The 18,314-nt window shown below is 44.1% G+C and overlaps 2 protein-coding genes across 13 annotated transcripts in view; one reads left to right on the top strand and one right to left on the bottom strand.

The window, feature by feature from the left end:
* Fip1l1 (factor interacting with PAPOLA and CPSF1) overlaps nt 1-3,333 on the top strand; it is a 67,735-nt gene extending 64,402 nt beyond the window's left edge. For all 11 annotated transcript variants that reach the window (XM_042257526.2, XM_006979715.4, XM_006979712.4 and 8 more), the window contains one exon: nt 192-3,333. In XM_042257526.2, the coding sequence (XP_042113460.1) occupies nt 192-339 (148 nt within the window). In that variant the 3' untranslated portion in view covers nt 340-3,333. The remainder of the gene's footprint in view (nt 1-191) is intronic.
* The window catches only part of Lnx1 (ligand of numb-protein X 1), a 117,457-nt gene continuing 100,335 nt past the window's right edge, over nt 1,193-18,314 (bottom strand). For both annotated transcript variants that reach the window (XM_076546450.1, XM_006979710.4), the window contains 5 exons: nt 16,732-16,866; nt 12,849-13,026; nt 10,932-11,157; nt 2,256-2,414; nt 1,193-1,704 (listed from right to left, as the gene is read on the bottom strand). In XM_076546450.1, the coding sequence (XP_076402565.1) occupies nt 1,569-1,704; nt 2,256-2,414; nt 10,932-11,157; nt 12,849-13,026; nt 16,732-16,866 (834 nt within the window). In that variant the 3' untranslated portion in view covers nt 1,193-1,568. The remainder of the gene's footprint in view (nt 1,705-2,255; nt 2,415-10,931; nt 11,158-12,848; nt 13,027-16,731; nt 16,867-18,314) is intronic.

The following is an 18,314-nucleotide window of genomic DNA, read 5'->3' on the forward strand; positions in this document are numbered from 1 at the left end:
GTAGTCTGGGATGGTATGGGTGAAGATAACCCCACAATATAATCTGTGTAAAATCTCATGCAAAATGACCCTCCAAAATATGGTTATCAGAAAATGAATGGGTTCAACCTAAATCCAGGCTTATTTAGACCAGATTGATTTTTCACAATTTGTTACTTAAGCATTGTTAAACACAATCCCTTTTCCTGCAGTAACAGTAGACGTCGTCATGAAAGTGAAGAAGGGGACAGTCACAGGAGACACAAGCACAAAAAGTCTAAAAGAAGCAAAGAAGGAAAAGAGGCTGGCAGTGAGCCCGTCCCCGAACAGGAGAGCGCCGAAGCTGCCCCTGCCGAGTAGACGCCACCTTTTCTCTGTGTCAGTCCCAGAAATAGATGCTGTAAATCTCCTTATTTTTCTGGATAATGTTTAAGAAATATACCTTTAATCTTGTTCTGTTAGAATGAAACGTTAACTTCTTTTCCAAAATAAAAATGTGCATTTTTTTTTTTGTGTGTTAAGTTAAAAATCTTTGTCTTGTAATATTTAAAGAATAAAAGACAGAAATGACTTTATATCCAAGGAAGTAATGTGAGTGAGTCAGCAGGGGATGTAGAGCTAAGGTTGGCTGTGTACACAGGATGACGAAGGTCAGGACTCACGTTGGCTAGCTTCCTAGTCAGCCAGGTGCTGTCACAGAGTGCTGCACAGACCCCCGTGAAGTGACGCGCTCTTGTCTTACTACTCCTGCGAGTTAGGGAGAGCCGATTTTCAGTGTTCTAAAGTGGGTCCAAGGAAACTGAGTGGGCCAGTTTCACATCTCAGTGCATAGATGGTAGAGGCCTTTGGGTGGTCCATGATGTAACTTGTGTACTTTCCAGCAGGCACACCTGTAGACACAGTTGTGACTGGCATGGCGCTGGACCCTTCCATGGCCACCTGTTTGAGCCGGGGTCAAGGTGGTTTGGCTGCTGTTAACATGTTTTCCGAAACTCATCGGTGAAGTAGAATGTGAGGTGTTTTTTATATCATTACCATATTACAGATGGAAGGAAACTCAATGACAGTAGTGTTCAGTCAGTCAGTTCGTAGTAAAACCCAAAATCCAAGCTTAAAATCTGGACTAAGGCCAGGAGGGAGTACAGAGTAGTGGTGGTGCTAGGAACTTGGTGTGTGAAAGAATGACTTAGAGCCACAGGGAAGAAGACAGCTATCATTTAGAAAAGATTTATTTCTCATTTTAAATTTCAATGCCCGTATTGTACTTTCTTGAACTCCACGTACACCATATTTTTACTTGATTTGAATTGTGTCATACAAACCATTTTAGATTTTTTTATGGGCTTTTTATTGAATAGAAAAATATAAACTTAAAGGTTTGGAGTGATGAGAAATCCTCCACACTAAATAAAAACTTACCAGTTTTTATTTTTGAAAACATTCTCTGAGGTGTAGCTTCTTTTCACAATATCATACTTTTCCTGGCATTTTTTACAATATATTCTTTAAATATAAAAATTGACAAGATAAATACAGTTTTACCTAGCCTATCTGATCTTTTTTCTGCTTTTGAAGATCCATCATTGATTTTATAAAAAAGTCCCAGGCCAGGAAGCAATAGTGAGAGTAATTCTCCCTTTCAGTTCCTTGAGCATCCTTGCCAAGCAAGCGTGTATCATGCCAGACGTACTCCTGCCGTTGACAGCGAGAAGAATGTCACCACATCTAAAAAAAAAACAGGATCGTGATCAGAATCACTTTATGATTGAAGTTACTCATGGTGGACTTGGGTGGTCCTACTGTTTGCCATATTTGTCCATTTTAATTCTAAGTAGATTTTTCCCCTCTTCACTTAAATTCTCCAAGCTCCATACAGCTTACATTAGAAGATATAGTAGTATAGGAAATTGCAATATGGGACCAAGGCCAGTAGTAATTTTTTATTATGAATTTTTTGAGACAGGGTTACTCTGTGTAATAGCCCTGGCTGACTTGGAACTCACTTTGTAGACCAGGCTAGCCTTGAACTCACAGAAATCTGCCTGCCTCTGCTTCCCAAGTGCTGGGATTAAAGGTGTGCTCCACCACTGCCCAGTGTAATTTTGAATTTCTTAAACCTGACTAGTACACTCACGTTTTAATTTCTTACTCTTTAAGAATATATAGTACATACTGTAGTAAGTATAGTGAGGAATACGCTTTCTTTCAAGTGGGGCCAAGTTTTCACATGTAGAAAACAAAATACTTGAATATTATTTTTGCTAACTAATTATTACCTAATTCTTCCATCGTTGTATGCTGGTGTTCCTTCAACAATGGACTTGATAAAAAAAGGTTTGTTCCCATTGTATTCTTCATAACCTCCTACAATGCAGAAGCCCAGACTTCCTGCTGTGTTCCTCCGGAGTGTCACGTCTTTACAGTTAGATAAGTACCTGAAATAGAATGTAATTAGTGTATGTACAGTTGGGTCCACTAGTTGTGACTTCATCTCTCATTCATGTTTTTGGATATTTTTAAAAAAGTAAACTAGTAACTGCATATGCTCCCTCAGAAATGACTAACTTTTCATGCTCTCAGCTGGCCGGCTTTTGTATTTCATCTCTTCCATAGCTGAACACCCTTTCAACCAAAGGACTGCATTATTGGGTTCAGTTTGTGAATCTGCTGAGAAAGATGGCTGTGTTTTTGCTAAGGACACCATAATGCATGGGCTTACTATGAGCCAAAAAGATGATATGCCTCAATACTTCTAATGATAAGCCAAAGTGGAGCATACTGAGGGAATATAATTTTTATATACTTGTGGGTTTACATGATTCTTCAAGAAGGCAAACTTTCTTTGAATTAGTGATTCACAATGAAATCACGATGAAAATCATTTTAACTTAAGCTAATGAACTTCATTAAGTTTGTATTGACTTTGTATTGACCCTTGGAAGACACTGGTTTATACTCACATAAAGAAGACTATAGACATAGATGAATGGAAATTGGGTCAAGAGTAGAACAGTTGTAAGAGTGAATCAACATGGCAGAAACTGAAGCCCAAAGTACAAAAGGAGCTGGAGAAGGGAAGACCACAGCTGGCCTAAGAATCAGTAGAAGCCTCAACTAGGGAAGTCGTGACAGAGCTAAGTGCAGACTGCTGTGTTAATAGAGAGGTGTGTCAGGAGCTGGAGTTTGCTCTAGGATCCTTGTCTAGCATATGTGTGTCTGTGGTCTAGGAACTGCTTTGACCAGAAGATAGCATTTTTATGTTGGTAGAAATGAAGATGTTTTGTTTATAGACTGTACCTTAAAAGAATCAATTGCTTTTTGATAATCAATAAAAATGATCTTGTGAAATGGTAAGCATTGAAGTTTGGTCATTGTACTGGTTGTTGGCTTTTCTCATTTAACTGTGATGGCTATTCTTGGTTGCAACTTGACTACATCTGGAATAAACTTAAGTGGCTGGGTATACCTGTGAGGGATTTCTTTCTTAATTAAATCATTTGAAGTGGGAAGATCCACTTTGTCTTTTGAGACAGGGTTTCTCTGTGTAATGGCCCTAGCTCTCCTAGAACTCCCTCTGTAGATCAGGCTGGCCTTGAACCCACAGAGATGTGCCTGCCTCTGCATTTCGAGTGCTGGGGGAAAAAAGGTGTGTACCACCACTACCTGGCATGGGAAGACCCACTTTTAATCCAGCTCTTTTGAGGTGGGAAGATCGACCTTTAATCTGGGCCACGCCTGCTGGCAGCCTATATAAATGACATGGAAGAAGGAAGCTTGCTCTCTAACCTGCTTGGCTCTTATTGGCAAGTCCATTCCTTCACTGGCATTAGAGCCTAATTCTTTGGGATTGTAGAATATACTGAAGACTAGCTGAGACATCCAGCCTCGAGAACTGAGCTGCTACTGGCTTCTTGGACTTTCCATTGGTAGACAGCTTTTGTTGGACTAGCTGAACCATATCCTATAAGCCATTCCAGTAAGTCCCATGCATATCAGTTCTGTTCCTCTAGAGAACCTAACTAATACAATGTTTTTCATGGTGTTGCTTTCATTTGAAATAGAACAAGCCCATTTTTGTTTTGTATGCATTGGCATCATGTATGACATTCTTCATTGAAATAAAAAGTATAAATGTGTCAGCACATGCATCCACTGGATATCATACTGGTAAGTTCCAGTTTACTTGACTACTTAGGAAAAGCGTCACACATTCCCACCTTGGTGGGCAGTGGTTCTCAATCTTCCTAATGCTGTGACCCCTTTAATACAGTTTCTCATGTTGTGGTGACCCCTAACCATAAAGTCATTTCCGTTGCTACTTCATAACTGTAATTTTGCTACTGTTGTGACTCATAATGTAAATTTTTTGGAGACAGAGGTTTGTTGTAGGGGTCAAGACCTATCGGTTGAGAACCACTGTTGGTGGGTATGTGCCCAGTTTTTTGGTAGAAAAGTAATAATTAGGCGATTCCTGTCCAGGGGTTTGATCAAATCTTCCAGTTGTAACTCTTTAAAACATATAACTATGAGTTCCAGGAAAGGGGCAAAGCTACACAGAGAAACCTTGTCTCCAAAAAACAAAAAACAAAACAAAACATAATAACTATATAGCACAGTCTCCGGAACCCAAGCTGCTTCTTATTTGGACCATTGTTGTGTGTTGTATTTTGTTTTTTCAGTAAGTATTTCTGTAGGCCTTATTTGACTGTCCAAATATTTTATCTTGCTCATCTATGAACACAACTATATAAAATTATTACAGTTTTCAACCTAATATCAATTATAAGTGTGTTTCCCTAGACTATTTATTCATAGTGGAGAAGGCATCAGCTTTTGGATGTTTGAGTCTATATCATGCACTTGGCATTGGGGAGTATCAGTGAATACAGAGAATGCTTGTCCTCCTGTGGCATCCGTTGAAGAAGGCAGCCATGGTCTGCCCTTGTATTTTCCTTTAGCTGTATTTGCCTGTGTTGCAGCAGCAGCAGCAGCCTCTCACTAAGTTAACCTCTCAGTCAGGCTGGAGAGTTGGGACTGGTGACTCACTTTTTTTCTTTGCATTACTTCATCCCCCACTGGGAAAACCTGGCAGCTGGTTTTGATCAGTGACCTTTGAGATTAAGTGACTTTACCCTCTGGATGTAAATGTGAGCTTTTTTCCTACTCTGAGCTCATTCTCTCAATTTAGGCGTAAATGAGAAAGATTTGGCATAAGGAATGGCAAGGGCTTTGGTCATTTTTCCCGGTGAGGTTATGGTTAGGCTCACAGACAAATTTGATCCAGTCAATAAATTGAGTATGAGAAGTTCTGAGCTGCTCAAGACACAAAGCTTTGGAGCTGGAGAGATGGCTCAGCAGTTAAGAGCACTGGCTGCTCTTCCAGAGGACCCAAGTTCAGTTTGTAGCACCCACATGATGGCTCACAACGGTCTATAAGTCCAGTTCCTCATCACTTACCTCATCATGACATCACTTACCTCGAGTTTCTATCCTTTTTTTAGAATTTTGTTAGCCCTATCTGTTCAAATACTTTTACTTTTTGCCCTAACTTACTTGTAAATATTACCACTAATTTCAACTCAGGGTATAATGTAGCGCTGCTTTCTGTGGCTGACTCCTGGGTCAGGCTTGCTTTGTACCTCCATTTGGGCCCCGTGTGGACGGACCGCTCTCTCCCTGCTACTCTGCTTCAGGTCATGAGCAAAGTGTCTCTTTAGGGGATGCCTAGCCACCTAGGCAAGGAGAGCTCGTCCTATCCAGTGGGATTAAAAAAAAAAAATCTGCTCCAATTGGGTTCTTAGTAAATGTTCTGAAGTCTATAAAAAGCTTTTCCTAGCACATAAGGGACTCATTATTTCATTAGTAAATGGTTTACTCAACAGCTGTTCCAGACCTTCAGAAATACGAGACATTTTTTTCTTTTGAAAGGTCCACCCTCATAGTAAACATTAAAATGCATCATTTTATATATTAAATATAGGTAAGTTTTGAGGCAAGTGTTCTATACATTTTTAAAAAATAACTCTGCTGCTGAAATGATGTGGCCATTTGATTTGACTAATAGGACTTGACAATCACACAGGAAAGGTGGTAAGGGAAATGACTAGAAATCGTAGGCTACCTAAGCGGCAACAGTGAGAGCAGTCTGTAGTCTCCTGTGCAGGAATGTTATGTGAGCTTCTCCAGAACTTGCTTTATGGTAGAAACAAAGACTTCGCAACTTTCTAATGCATCGTGATTAAATCCTAGACTAAGTGGAGAATGGCAGGCTCAGCTTGTGGCTCCGCCATGCAGCCTGAGCATGTCACATGACTGCCTTGAGTCTTAGATTTCTACTGAGTCACAGAGCCTGTGAGTCTCCAGGGAAGTGTGAAGACCTCAGCAGGGACCCTGGCTCTTGCTCAGGGCTCATAAACATCAGTTGCTTCTTGGCTACTGTTAGACTGCATGGCTTAGATGTGCCAGCACAGTGGACCTATCTTGTGATGAAAGCATCAAAAAGTTTTAGCTAGAAGAAAAATATTGATGCCTGTTTCCTCACCATTCAATATTGGCAATAATCCTGATTAAATTAAAATACGTTAGGGGCCTCAGGAGAGGAAAGCAAAGAGTTAATTTCTTAGGCAAGAAGAGAAGTGAGTTAATGCATATTTCTCTCACGCTAGTCCAGATGAGAGCATGCTTTGAAAGACTTCCAGATGTGGAATGTGGGCCCTGAGAGCCAACAAAGTAAAATGTCATCGGTGTTCTCGGAGTCTCCTGTTGAATGGCAGCTGATAATTAGCATAGCTGGCAGAGTGTCTGGAGCTGTGCTATCAACAAGTGCACTATTAATAACACACATTTATCTGCTTCTTTATCACCGACTCAGACTCTCTGCCATTGCCCAAACCTGACAGCCACTGGTTCCCCACAGGCAGTGCCAGCAGGGCATCCTAGGACTACCCTCTTCACTTAACGTTCTTGCTCTGTGCTGCACAGCATCTCAGGATCGAATGCTATGGTCTTCATGATTCTAGGCCACTGACACATGCTTCTTCACTGAGGGAGGGCCTTAGGTAACTAAGACCGTATATTGGGACAGATATTTTTCCTCAAGCTTTGTTGAGTGAAAGGTGAAATGTATTTGTAACATTTCTGTGCATGTATTTTAAAGGTTTATTTGTAGTCTGAACAATTCAGGTAAAATGCATTTTGGCAAGGTGTGGTTTGGAATCTCTTACTCCACATCACTTACCTCATCATTACATCACTTACCTCGAATGGCTAGAGACATGTAAGACAATGCTGTTGCGTTGGTAAGGGAAAAGCTAGGTTTCTTGAGGCTCTGAGCACTCAAGATTAGAGGTGTGAGTAGATCCCCACCCCAACCCCCACCACAACTGAAACCATACTACTGGAGCTCACATCCTGAGAGTACCACAGTGCCTAGGACAGGAGCAAGACGGGACTGAGGCCTGAAAAATGCCAGTGTTCTTGTGGTTGTGTCAGGTTTGGAGACTGTGTCAAGTTTCAATCTGGCAGAGTGAGGATCAAGGTCCCTTTGTGCATTAAATTTCACTATCAAGTGGACTAGGAAATCTGGAAGTGGAAATGAATCGACCTTGCAAAATTAAGAGCTATTATGTGTGAAGTAGAGCTGCCAAAGGGCAAAGGACATCAAAGAGGAAATTTGGCAGAGGGGCCATGACAGCAGAGAAGAGCCAGCAAAGCTGCAGTGGAGGGCTGCTCTAACCACACCGGAAGTGGGCAGACAGGTTTCCCTAGGTTCAGCTTGACAGAGAAGACAGACTGTAAGAACCCAAGCAGAGAGCCAGGTGGGAAAGAGGAGCCTGAGTATGGCAGTGTGTCATACTCTGCCTGTCATGTTAGGCTGACCTCAGTTGGTTTAGGAGAATGCACAAACCCTTTACCAAACAGATCTAGTGCCTAGAATATGACCGATCCTTTCTCTTATCAGCCTTCAGCAGATAACTGCTCAGAAAAAATTATCCCACTCAAAGATTTGTGAACCAACAGTGTTAATAATGCTACACAAGAAAGCAGGTGTGGAGAGGTGGCAGAAAAGAAATAAGGAAAAAAAATCACTCACTAGACAAATGCTACACAAATGAAATGCCTCCTCAGAATATGAAATTGATAATTAATCATTTCACTGATTTAAAAGACCTATGCGGCAATGCCCTATGTAATCAGCAAGAGCTCAATGCAGAGAAGATTTCAAAGATGATGCGAGGTGTGGAAACACATGCCTGTAATTCCAATATTTAAAAGGCAGAGATAGGAGCATTGCTGCAAGTTTGGGGCCAGCCTGGATTTGTCTCAAAAAGAGTGAAGGAAAGCCAGGTGGTAGTGGTGGCGCACACCTTTAATCCCAGCACCCAGGAGGCAGAGGCAGGCAGATCTCTGTGAGTTCAAGACCAGCCTGGGCTACAGAGTGAGTTCTAGGAAAGGTTCCAAAATTACACAGAGAAACCCTGTCTCAAAACAAAAACAAAACAAACCACAAAAAAAAAAAAGAGTGAAGGATAGAGGGAGAAAAGGAGGGAGAAAAGAAAACCAAAGATGGTACGCTGAGAAAAGGGTAGCAGATAAGAGAAGAGAGGAACCCACTCGGAAATGAAAGTGGTCACAAAGGCACCGCCATATGACTGGACCCTGGGGAGTGCCCGGGAGAGCTGACAAAAACAAGCCCAGAAAAGAAGGAAACAGCTGACGCGGTCTAGAAAAAGTGAAAGAGCAGATATCAAAAGCAGCATCTGGAGTCCCCTAGGAGCTGAAGCAGAAGGTCAGCCTCTTGACCATTAAGGAAAGGGCCGGCCACGTGTGTGTGTGTGTGTGTGTGGGGGGGAACGAGACAGCGACCCTGACTATGGCAGGTACCATCCCTAAAGAACAAAAGTGACGCAGTAGTGTGTGACAGTCACCTCACCTGCCGCCTGGCTTCACAGATAGGCCATTTGACCTGTCCCTGCCGGCAGCAGACATTGATGGTGCACTATCATGATGCCCCAAATCAATTATTGGGTTTCTTTTTAATTTTTAAGGAGCTTTGGAACACAAGAGCCCAGAGGCCGCTGTTGTGTTGGCATACATTGCTATCTAGACCAGGGGGCATCAAGCAACCGCCAAGCTCATGAGCTTTCATTCGTGATGGTCTATGGCTGCCTCTGTGCTACAGCAGCAGAGCAAGCAATTGCCAAGGCTCTCCAAGCACAAGCTTGCCAGCCTTTCGCAGAAAGGATCAGCCTCTGACATAGTCTTTCCCTGGAAAAATACTCAAGACGTTAGTAATGCTGGTGACCTCTGTGGAGTGCATTGAAGGTTCGGGAAAGACCAGATAAGGACTTCCCGCTCCCTCTGCTCTGGTCCCCTCTGGCCTGCTCATCATGTCATTAAATATTGCAGAGAGGAGGAGGGAAGGGAGGATAGGAAAAGGCTCCGAGCTTCTGGAAGTCCCTGTCATCTTGTGTCGCCCTCATATGACATTTCCTTTCATCCTTGGAGGGAATGAGTGCAGTGTAGACACCCCAGAGCGAGCAGAGAATTGCCGCCAAAGCCAGGTGGCTCATGGGAGAAGAGAGGAGACATGCGGGCTTGGCGTTCTCTCCTCACACATGGGGGCAGTGAGGAGACTGACAAGTAGCTTTCCAACAAAAGGTACAAACGCTCTTGGGAGTGTAGTTCCAAAATCTCTTTTAAAGAAAAATGTAGAGCTGGAGATATGACTCGGTGGTTAAGAGCCCTGACTGCTCTTCCAGGGGACCCAGGTTCAATTCCCAGCACCTACATGGCAGCTCACAACTGTCTGTAACTCCGGTTCCAGGAGACCTGACATCCTTGGCAAAACACCAATGCACATAAAATATTAATAATATTAACATATTATTATATATTTAATATTAATATAATAATAAATAAAAAGTTACTTAATATAATAGCCTCTTCCTTTGGCTCAGAGGTAAAGTGCTTAAATGGCCTCAATGCTCAGTGTTCCACTTTCTAAGGACTTTCAAAGACCTACTACTGATTTAAAAAGTAATGTACCAACTGCTGGAGACTCCAAAGAGAATCTAGACCAGTTTGTATTTGAGGAGGCTGCTTGTCTTTAAATCTATAAGAGTTACCTCTACCTTCAAGAAAATGTTTCAAAACCAAATACCCTGCCTGCTTCCACGATTTCATCCTACTCCAGTACATCCATCATCAGTGACACCGTTTTTAACATTTAAGCTATACTTTTAGAGGCAACCATTTAAGTAGATTTTGCTCTGGTCCAGGGAAGCAGACATCAAATTTATCTGTCCTTTGAATAGTCACAATTCATGTATGTAGCCATTTTGGGGCTGTCTTCAAATCCTCCTCTGAAGTCATTGGGTCAGGTCATTTTATAGCTCATCGCAAGGCTCCAGTTGTACCTCAGTAAAATGGTAACCCAGTTGCTTCCTAAAGAACTTTCCAGAAGAGTCTCAGAGGAGAGATGCCTTGAGAAGAATCCCCATCTACCAGATGCTTCACTATGAAGCCACAGTGCTCTACTGTACTGCTGTATGTATAGTCAGAGCCTCTAGAAGCCCGAGTGAGGCCACAGCTGGGCTGCAGCTCCCGATCATCTCCATGCAAAGATGAAACTTGGCCTGAGCAGAGCCCAGCTTGTGAGTGTGGACACAGGCTGAGTTTCTGCCATCAGCTGAACGCCCTGCCACATGAGCCACCTGGTGACTCTGAAAACTCAGGAAAGCACCTAGAAGGTTCTCCATCTAGACTTTCACACCCACCCCAAGATTTCTATGTGGATTTCCATTTGCCAACAGAAGACAGAATTAGTTCAGATAGCCCTGAAAACAAGACTGGGCCTTATTAGCAAGATGCTCGTGCCCAGGAATCAGCCCAAGACAGTGAAAGAGTGGTTTAAGAAGTATAATCCATAGGGGTGTTAAATTGGGACTCACTGTGGTAATTCCAGCCACATGACCCAGGATGGGGACCAGTCACCAGGCGGGGTCACGTTGTGGTTGGAGTCCAGGGCTGCTGGGCTGCAGTCTTCCTGGGGCTCCTGTTCCTTGACTTCCAAGGCTTTGAGTACCACTGAGGAAGATGTGCTCTTCAATATGGCAACGGCCTCTGTCCGGCTGACCTCTGTGAGCTCAATCCCATTCACATTCAATAAAATGTCACCTGAGGCCAGAGAAGCAGAAGCATCCTCAGTGAGTGCAAATGGGATTCTGCTCCGTGTGTGAAAGGACAGAGGCTGACTGGGCGTGTGGACAGGCTGAGGAGAAGTGTGTCTCTTGAGCTCATAGTGACATGAGGTTGGGTCTTATTTAGCAAATGGTAAATAGAGCACATGGGAGTGTCTAGTTGGGAGTTCTCTACAGATCACCTACCAATGTTCCCCTGTCGCCTCACGTGAGATAGCTTTGTTCACTACTTAGCCAAAGACAACCTACAGGTTTACTCCTTGAACTTCCTGTTTTCTTTAGCACACAGTGAGAGCAATGGACAAAGAGCTTCGGTGCCTGCGAAGAGCCTGGTGTGTGGGATGCTACCAACAAACAGGGACTGAAGCAGGAGTTAGGGTCTGGCACAGGAGCCCCGAGCAGGCCAAGCCTAGGCCTGGACCCGGTCTTCACAGAGATGGAAAGCAGGGACCATTTCTAGTCACTGCATCCCTGGGCTGTGTAGAGCTGGCAATAGCTAAGTGCCTATGTTGTGCAAAAGTGCTCCTGTGTGTCACGTGCTACAGGTTCTCTCATTGAGTCTCCTCTGGTCAGACCTCATCATTCTCCACCCGGGTGCCTGCCGAGCAGCAAACAATATTAAAAGATGCCCTCCTATCCTTGCTTTCTATTTCATTCATCTCCTGTTTTTTTTTTTTTGGGGGGGGGTGTGCCTCTTGTACATCATCTTATCTTCATACAGAATCATTGTAGACGGGAGGAAAATAACAGGGGATGGCCTCGAATGCTTGCTGACTCAAAAAGAAGCACCCTCTGATTGTCTGGCTAAATCCTGTCCCATGCCACCCCCATCCCCAGCCCAGTTCATCAGGCAGACTGACTGTACTTGAAAAAAGTGGTGTTTTTTCTTCTTCTTGAATCTGAGCTCTTAAAAAGCACAATTCCTCTACCCAGGCAGCCTCCTCGTGTGCTTGAACAGTGCTATTAAGATCCTTGCAGAGCCGGGCGTTGGTGGCGCACGCCTTTAATCCCAGCACTTGGGAGGCAGAGGCAGGTGGATCTCTGTGAGTTCGAGGCCAGCCTGGGCTACCAAGTGAGCTCCAGGAAAGGCGCAAAGCTACACAGAGAAACCCTGTCTCGAAAAACCAAAAAAAAAAAAAAAAAAAAAAAAAAAAAAAGATCCTTGCAGAGGTAAACTGGATATCTCCCTTCACGTAGAGAAGCCCGGAACAGGAGTGGCCAACAGAGGTCCACTTCTCACCAATGAGGGAGTCCCTCCAATGATATTTAATGATACCACTGAATCGACATGTGTCAACTCATTTATCCCACAAAAGGGCACAATTCATAAATCAGTTTCACTACTGGCAAAGAACCCATTAGAATTTGTGGAACTAAATGATGCCTTAGAGGTAACTTAGCTCCTGGGTGTAGTGACGGCCTGTCCAGCCGTCTAGGGGCTCTGGCTCCCCCAGCAAAGCTGCCTCACGCCCACTCACATGCACTAAGAGGGGTGAGCCTGGAATACAGCCACAGTCATGCTCATCCTAGTCAAAGAGGCCCAGCCATCACGGCCAGCTCCCTCTCTCATCTTCTCCTCCACTCAGAGAGCAGTGAGCTAATCCGGCAAGCTGCCAGCTCCTCCCCAGGTTCTGGTACCCCAGCACCTTCATCCTCTTCATTTTGTACCTGTTTTTATTCTTCCATCTCTGCTTATGACTCCTCCGGGCTCAACACTGATGACATAGATAGGCAAGTCCCATTCCCCGTGGGACGCTCCCCCTCCAACGGTCATGCCGAGAGATTCGCTGGGGTCTTTGCGGACACTAACAACCTTCTCGTGACAAGTGGCTGCAGGCTGGAGGGGCTGAAGGCACAGACACAAAGAACATGGCACATGCACTCACGAGGCATTTCCACAGGCACACAGTTGTCAAGGCATCAACAAGGTGGTGGTCCAGCCTGGTGTGTCCCAGAGAACACACCATGAGAACCAGCATGTAACAGAGTCGAAGATTCTGAAAGTTTGCTCAGAGAAGTTTACATTTCAAAACAGAATAGTAAACATAGAAAGGGAACAGCCTGGAGACCGTGGTAGAAATCTGGAGCTTATGAAGTGAACTGTATTCTGAATCTCTCAAGGGAGGCATCTGTTTTTGACAGTGGTAGGTCAACTTCATGATTCACCGAATATCAGTACATTTTTTCATATTTAAAATTAATTTACTGTGTGTGTGGAGCTTTTGTGGGGGGCACATGCTTTAGCGTGCAGGTGGAGGTCAGAGGACAGCTTACAGAAGTTGGTTCTCTTGTTCCACGTTATGGGTCCCGGGAATCAAATGCAATCTGGCAAGCTTGAGAGCAAAGGCCTTTACCCATTGCGCCATCTTGCTAGCCCAGCAAGCTTGTCTATGCTTAAAGTAAAAGAATAAAGTCATTGACCTGGGGTGACGACTTGGTGCCTAAAGTACTTGCTGCACAAGTCTGAAGGCTACCGTTCTGATCTGCAGCCCTCCTATAAAAGCCAGGCATGTAAAAATGGCGGCTCGCGTAATCCAGGGTTCAGGGATCCACAGAGCAAATGGAAGGAAAGAGGCAAGCTCTACTTCGGCCAGAGACCCAACCTCAGTAAATATCGTAGAGACCAGCCAAGGAGGACACCTGATGCCATGCTGTGGTCTCTGCGTGCACACATTCACACATGCACATGCACCCACGTATTTGTAAATACACACATGCGTGCGTGCACGCATGCATGCAAATCATACACACATGCAGAAATCTGCCCGGTTTTATCCATCTTTCCCATTTTTGGTACTTTCCAAACAGCCTCGGCAGCACTGAGTGATACACTCCGCTGAACCGAGTGGCTGAACACCAGCACCGCACATGGCCTGTGTCTCTGATGGCCTTCTGTCATCTTCTCCACCAGAGGGAGGGAGGCTTGTGTGAGAGAGACTGATGGTAGCGATGGAGAAACCCAAACTTCTCAGTAAATTCCTCACCCTCAGTTGTCCAATGTGATGCAGAAGAAGGAAAGCGTGACAGACATAATCCTTTCTGTCTGTCTTTCCTCCTCACTCCCTACTTAGGAGACCTCAGATTGTTCTTAATGCTTGAAACCCTGACTTGTGGTAAAAATACTTCAAGCTGATTAAAAAATATGGGCCACTAAGAAGCTCTATGGAATATTTACATTTTAAAACGTTTGCCTAGGGCTTAAAACATCAAACGTTTTGGACATCTAGAAAGCATCAGGGCCTACCCATGCACCCTATAGCTTGATATAAAATCACTGCCAGGCTATGGTTAATGTGTCCCGGTGACACTTTTCTGGTCACGTTCCCCTTCCTCTCTCACACGGGTGACTTCAGGACTGAAGATGGTGCCTCTTAGTGCTTAACTCTTCACCTAGATAGCTTTGCTGTCTCCACTTTCTTTGGCATTTCTTGGAAGCATTGAAACTCCTCCTATTTTCAAATGCCATGTTGTTTTTCCTACATCAGCTTAAAAAACCAAATCACCAAACAGCCCCGTACGTGACTTTTGGGGTGGTGAGGGCTTTTCAGAAGGCAGATAGAAATGTGAATGAGAAGGACTGGTTTCCTAATATGTTTCCAGGAATTCAGACACACGACACAGGGCTACAGCCAAGATCCCATGAGACTGTCCTGGCTTTCCCATGGCTCCCAGCAGGCAGGGAGAAGGAATTACAAAGCCTCACTGCTAGCAGTTTAATGAATGACAATATAACACGTGATACTTAACTCAACTGAATTCATTAATTAGATACAAGCTTTATGTAAGATTTTTGAAGATCTCGCATATAGCTTGATATTAATGAATACTGTCAGAATAACTTTAAAACACTAACTGTATTTATTTGGAAGAAGGAACCAGGGAGTTTAATCCATAAAATTCTTTAGCAGGGTGTACTTTGCTCTGTCTAGATTGCTTCCCATACATAAACATGGATGGAACTGAATGGTTTGTGGAGACATAACTGGCTGGAGATTTACAATAAAGGTGATCTCAGGCTCCCTGATTACAAAGCAGAGAATTTTTTTTTCTGCGAACATTGCTCAAAAAACTCAACTTGTGGCCTAATGTGGAAGGAAAAGGCATTCATTCATTCATTCATTTCAACCTGGTTCAGGAATAGGCTACATATAGGGATGTTTGGTTGTTTTTTAAACACTGATTTATATGTGTGTGTATATTTATATGTATATATATGTGTGTGTGTATATTTATATATACACACATATACATATATATGTATGTATGTATGTATGTATGTGTGTATGTGTGTGTGTATGTATGGGTATTTTGCACCATGTGTGAGGAGTGCCCCTAGAGATAAGAGAGCACTGGATCCCCTGGAACTAGGGTTACAGATAGTTGTGAGCTGTCTTGTAGGTGCAGGCAACAAATGGCATGGCGGGGGTGGGGGGGTGGGGGTGGGGCTTCTCCTCCAAGAACAAGTGTTCTCAACTACTGAACCACATCTCCAACCCTGTTTGTTTTTAGTAACGACAACATGACATCAGCTCTCAGGGAAAGTGGCTGCTAGAAGCTGATAATCCTCATGACAGAATGCTAAACCAAGGTCATAGGATTCTTAATCTGGACTGGACAACGTGTTGATTAGACACTCGTCTAAAGGAAGTGTAGACCTTGCATCTAATAGAAGCCACACACAAGCACTGGGCAGAGTCACCTCTCTTGAAGACAGGCTGCAAAGAGAGGAAGGTGGAAAGATGTATTCTCCTCACAGATCCCTTCTGCTGGGTCCACAGTGGTTGAAATTTGTCCTGGGGCCACTGAGATGACTCGGTAGGTAAAGAAGCTGGCCACTAAATCTGATGATGTTAGTTTAAGCCCTGGGTACAGTATGGCGGGCGGAGAGAACCAATTGATACAAGTTGTCCTCTGGTCTCTATACATGTACCATACATAGCACATGTCTACATACATATACACCTAGACCCGCAAAATAAATGAAAAATAATTTTGTTTTTAATTTCTGGATTTGAACGCCGTAAGACAAGACATATGCTCCTGGCTTGTCCAAACACTGCCCTCCCTAACATCCCATGGGCTTCAAGTGTTATAAGTATCTTCCTGGTCCCTTGCACAAACACAAAAATATTAAAAACAGCAGGGGAATCATCATCATTTCCAGGCAGGTTGGGAAACTCAAAAACTAGAGACCAAGCAAACTTCTCGTTGCGTTTCAAAGTGAATGGAAAACAATCCTTATACAGAAGGAGCCTTGGTTAAAAAATATGACATGCATTTGGCTTAGGCTGGAATCAGGTCCCTTTAGAAGGGCTGCAAGCTGGGATTTAACAGAGCCCCCACCCCCAACAGCACTGTCCTCACTCCTGCTTGGATGGGAGGCACCTGTCGCCGCCCAGGTATGATGATGGGACTTTGGCCTTTTAATTTCATGAGTAGCACTTCTTGAAATGACAAAGTCCAGAGATAACCCTTAGAGACATCAAAGTATATAGCTTTCCCAGGAAACAGCCCTCTGCAGGAGCTGCAGACACGCCTAGCTGGGCCTCACCTTAGAAGCCATGGTCCTCTCCCCTGGGCCTGGCGACCACCGGCCGTTGCTGATCCGGCCAGCTTCTTGGAAGATGTCTGGGCTGGGCTGTCGAACCTGGCGGGACACGACGAGATGAACACGTCCTTCACTGGCCTAGACAAGAGGACATTAAATTAGCTGCTTGCACAGACCTGGCTCTAGGGCCTTACCAGGAGATACCACTTTCATTTTTACTTTTATTTAATGGAAGAATAAAGTGTCAAGCCTTTCTTATGTGGTGTTGGAGACTGAGCCCAGGGCCTCTGAGCACTCTAGATAAGTACTCCACCATTGAGGTCCACCACCAACCCCTTCTAGAGTTCTTCATTTTTAAAAATGTAGTCAAAAACTAGAAGAATATATTTCATAAAACAGATTTATTTTTGATTATGTGTAGGTGTGCATATATGTATGTGGGTATGTACATGTGAGTGCAGGTGTCATCTGAGACCAGAAAAGGGTACTGGATTTCCCTGGAGCTGGTGTGCAGGTGGTTACAGGCCACAGGGTGTGGGTGCTGGGAACTGAACTCAGGTCCTCTGCAAGAACAGTGTGCACCCTTAATCACTGAGCCATATCGTTAGCCCCCACCCTAGATTGCTCACGTCACTGCCCGGCTTCTACTTTGGCAAAAGCGTAAACTATTTCCCTGAACTTGAAGCCAGGGACTAAACATTGCTTCAAGAAAAAGCCTAAGGAAGGTCTGACTCATGCAAGTCTTTGAAGAGACACCACTAGGTCTTGCTAATGCACTTTCAGTGAGGAGCTCGGCTGCAGACAAGCACGGACGGCTGAAAGCCTTTCTGAACAGAGTAAGGTGCATGGTGTGAAGGTGTCTACATCAGTTCTAATTCAATGGTCAGAAGCAAAGAGAAACAGGATCAGAGGCAGCAACCCTGAACCTGCAGAAATGAAAATACTGTGTCAGTCTTAGAGACTCAGGCATTGAACCTTTGGAATACAGGAATGACAGCCAGACTGAAGCCATTACCTTGACCATTTTTATATGACCATCACTAATTCTGATCCTTATGCACACTGGTACTTAAGCAGAAGATTTAGAATAGCAAATGTATTGCTTATTGGAAAGGTTTGTTCCACGCAGGAAATTACAAATTAGCTTTCTGCCACAGGTTAGCTTCCTGTGTCCCTGAGTGTGGGTGTCAGAAGCCAGACATGCCAGTGACCGAGGTTTCAGATCTGCAGGGCAGACAGAGGAGACCCTAGGCCTGAGAAACTCAGGAACAAGGTTGATTTCTGAAACTGAAATGGCAAATGGATCCTCCCATTACTTCAATGAAAAATGGAAGAGGCATGGCTCAATTTGGTTAGAAAGGCACCTGGGCAAAACTAGATTTGGGAACCAGGAAGATGGAAACACTGTAAGGTCGGATAGTTCGCCTTGTCATTCCAGGTCTGGACTACTCACTGCAGCAGAAACAGACACTAATGGGCCTCTCTCCTGCATGGGTGTGGGGCCGTGGAGAAGTCAGGTCACAAAAGAAGGGCCAGGCAGTTCCTGCTTGTCTCCATTAGCTCAGACAGTGCGAATCAAGATGTTT

Source organism: Peromyscus maniculatus, chromosome 10, assembly GCF_049852395.1.
Source record: "Peromyscus maniculatus bairdii isolate BWxNUB_F1_BW_parent chromosome 10, HU_Pman_BW_mat_3.1, whole genome shotgun sequence".
Classification (NCBI taxonomy): domain Eukaryota; kingdom Metazoa; phylum Chordata; class Mammalia; order Rodentia; family Cricetidae; genus Peromyscus; species Peromyscus maniculatus.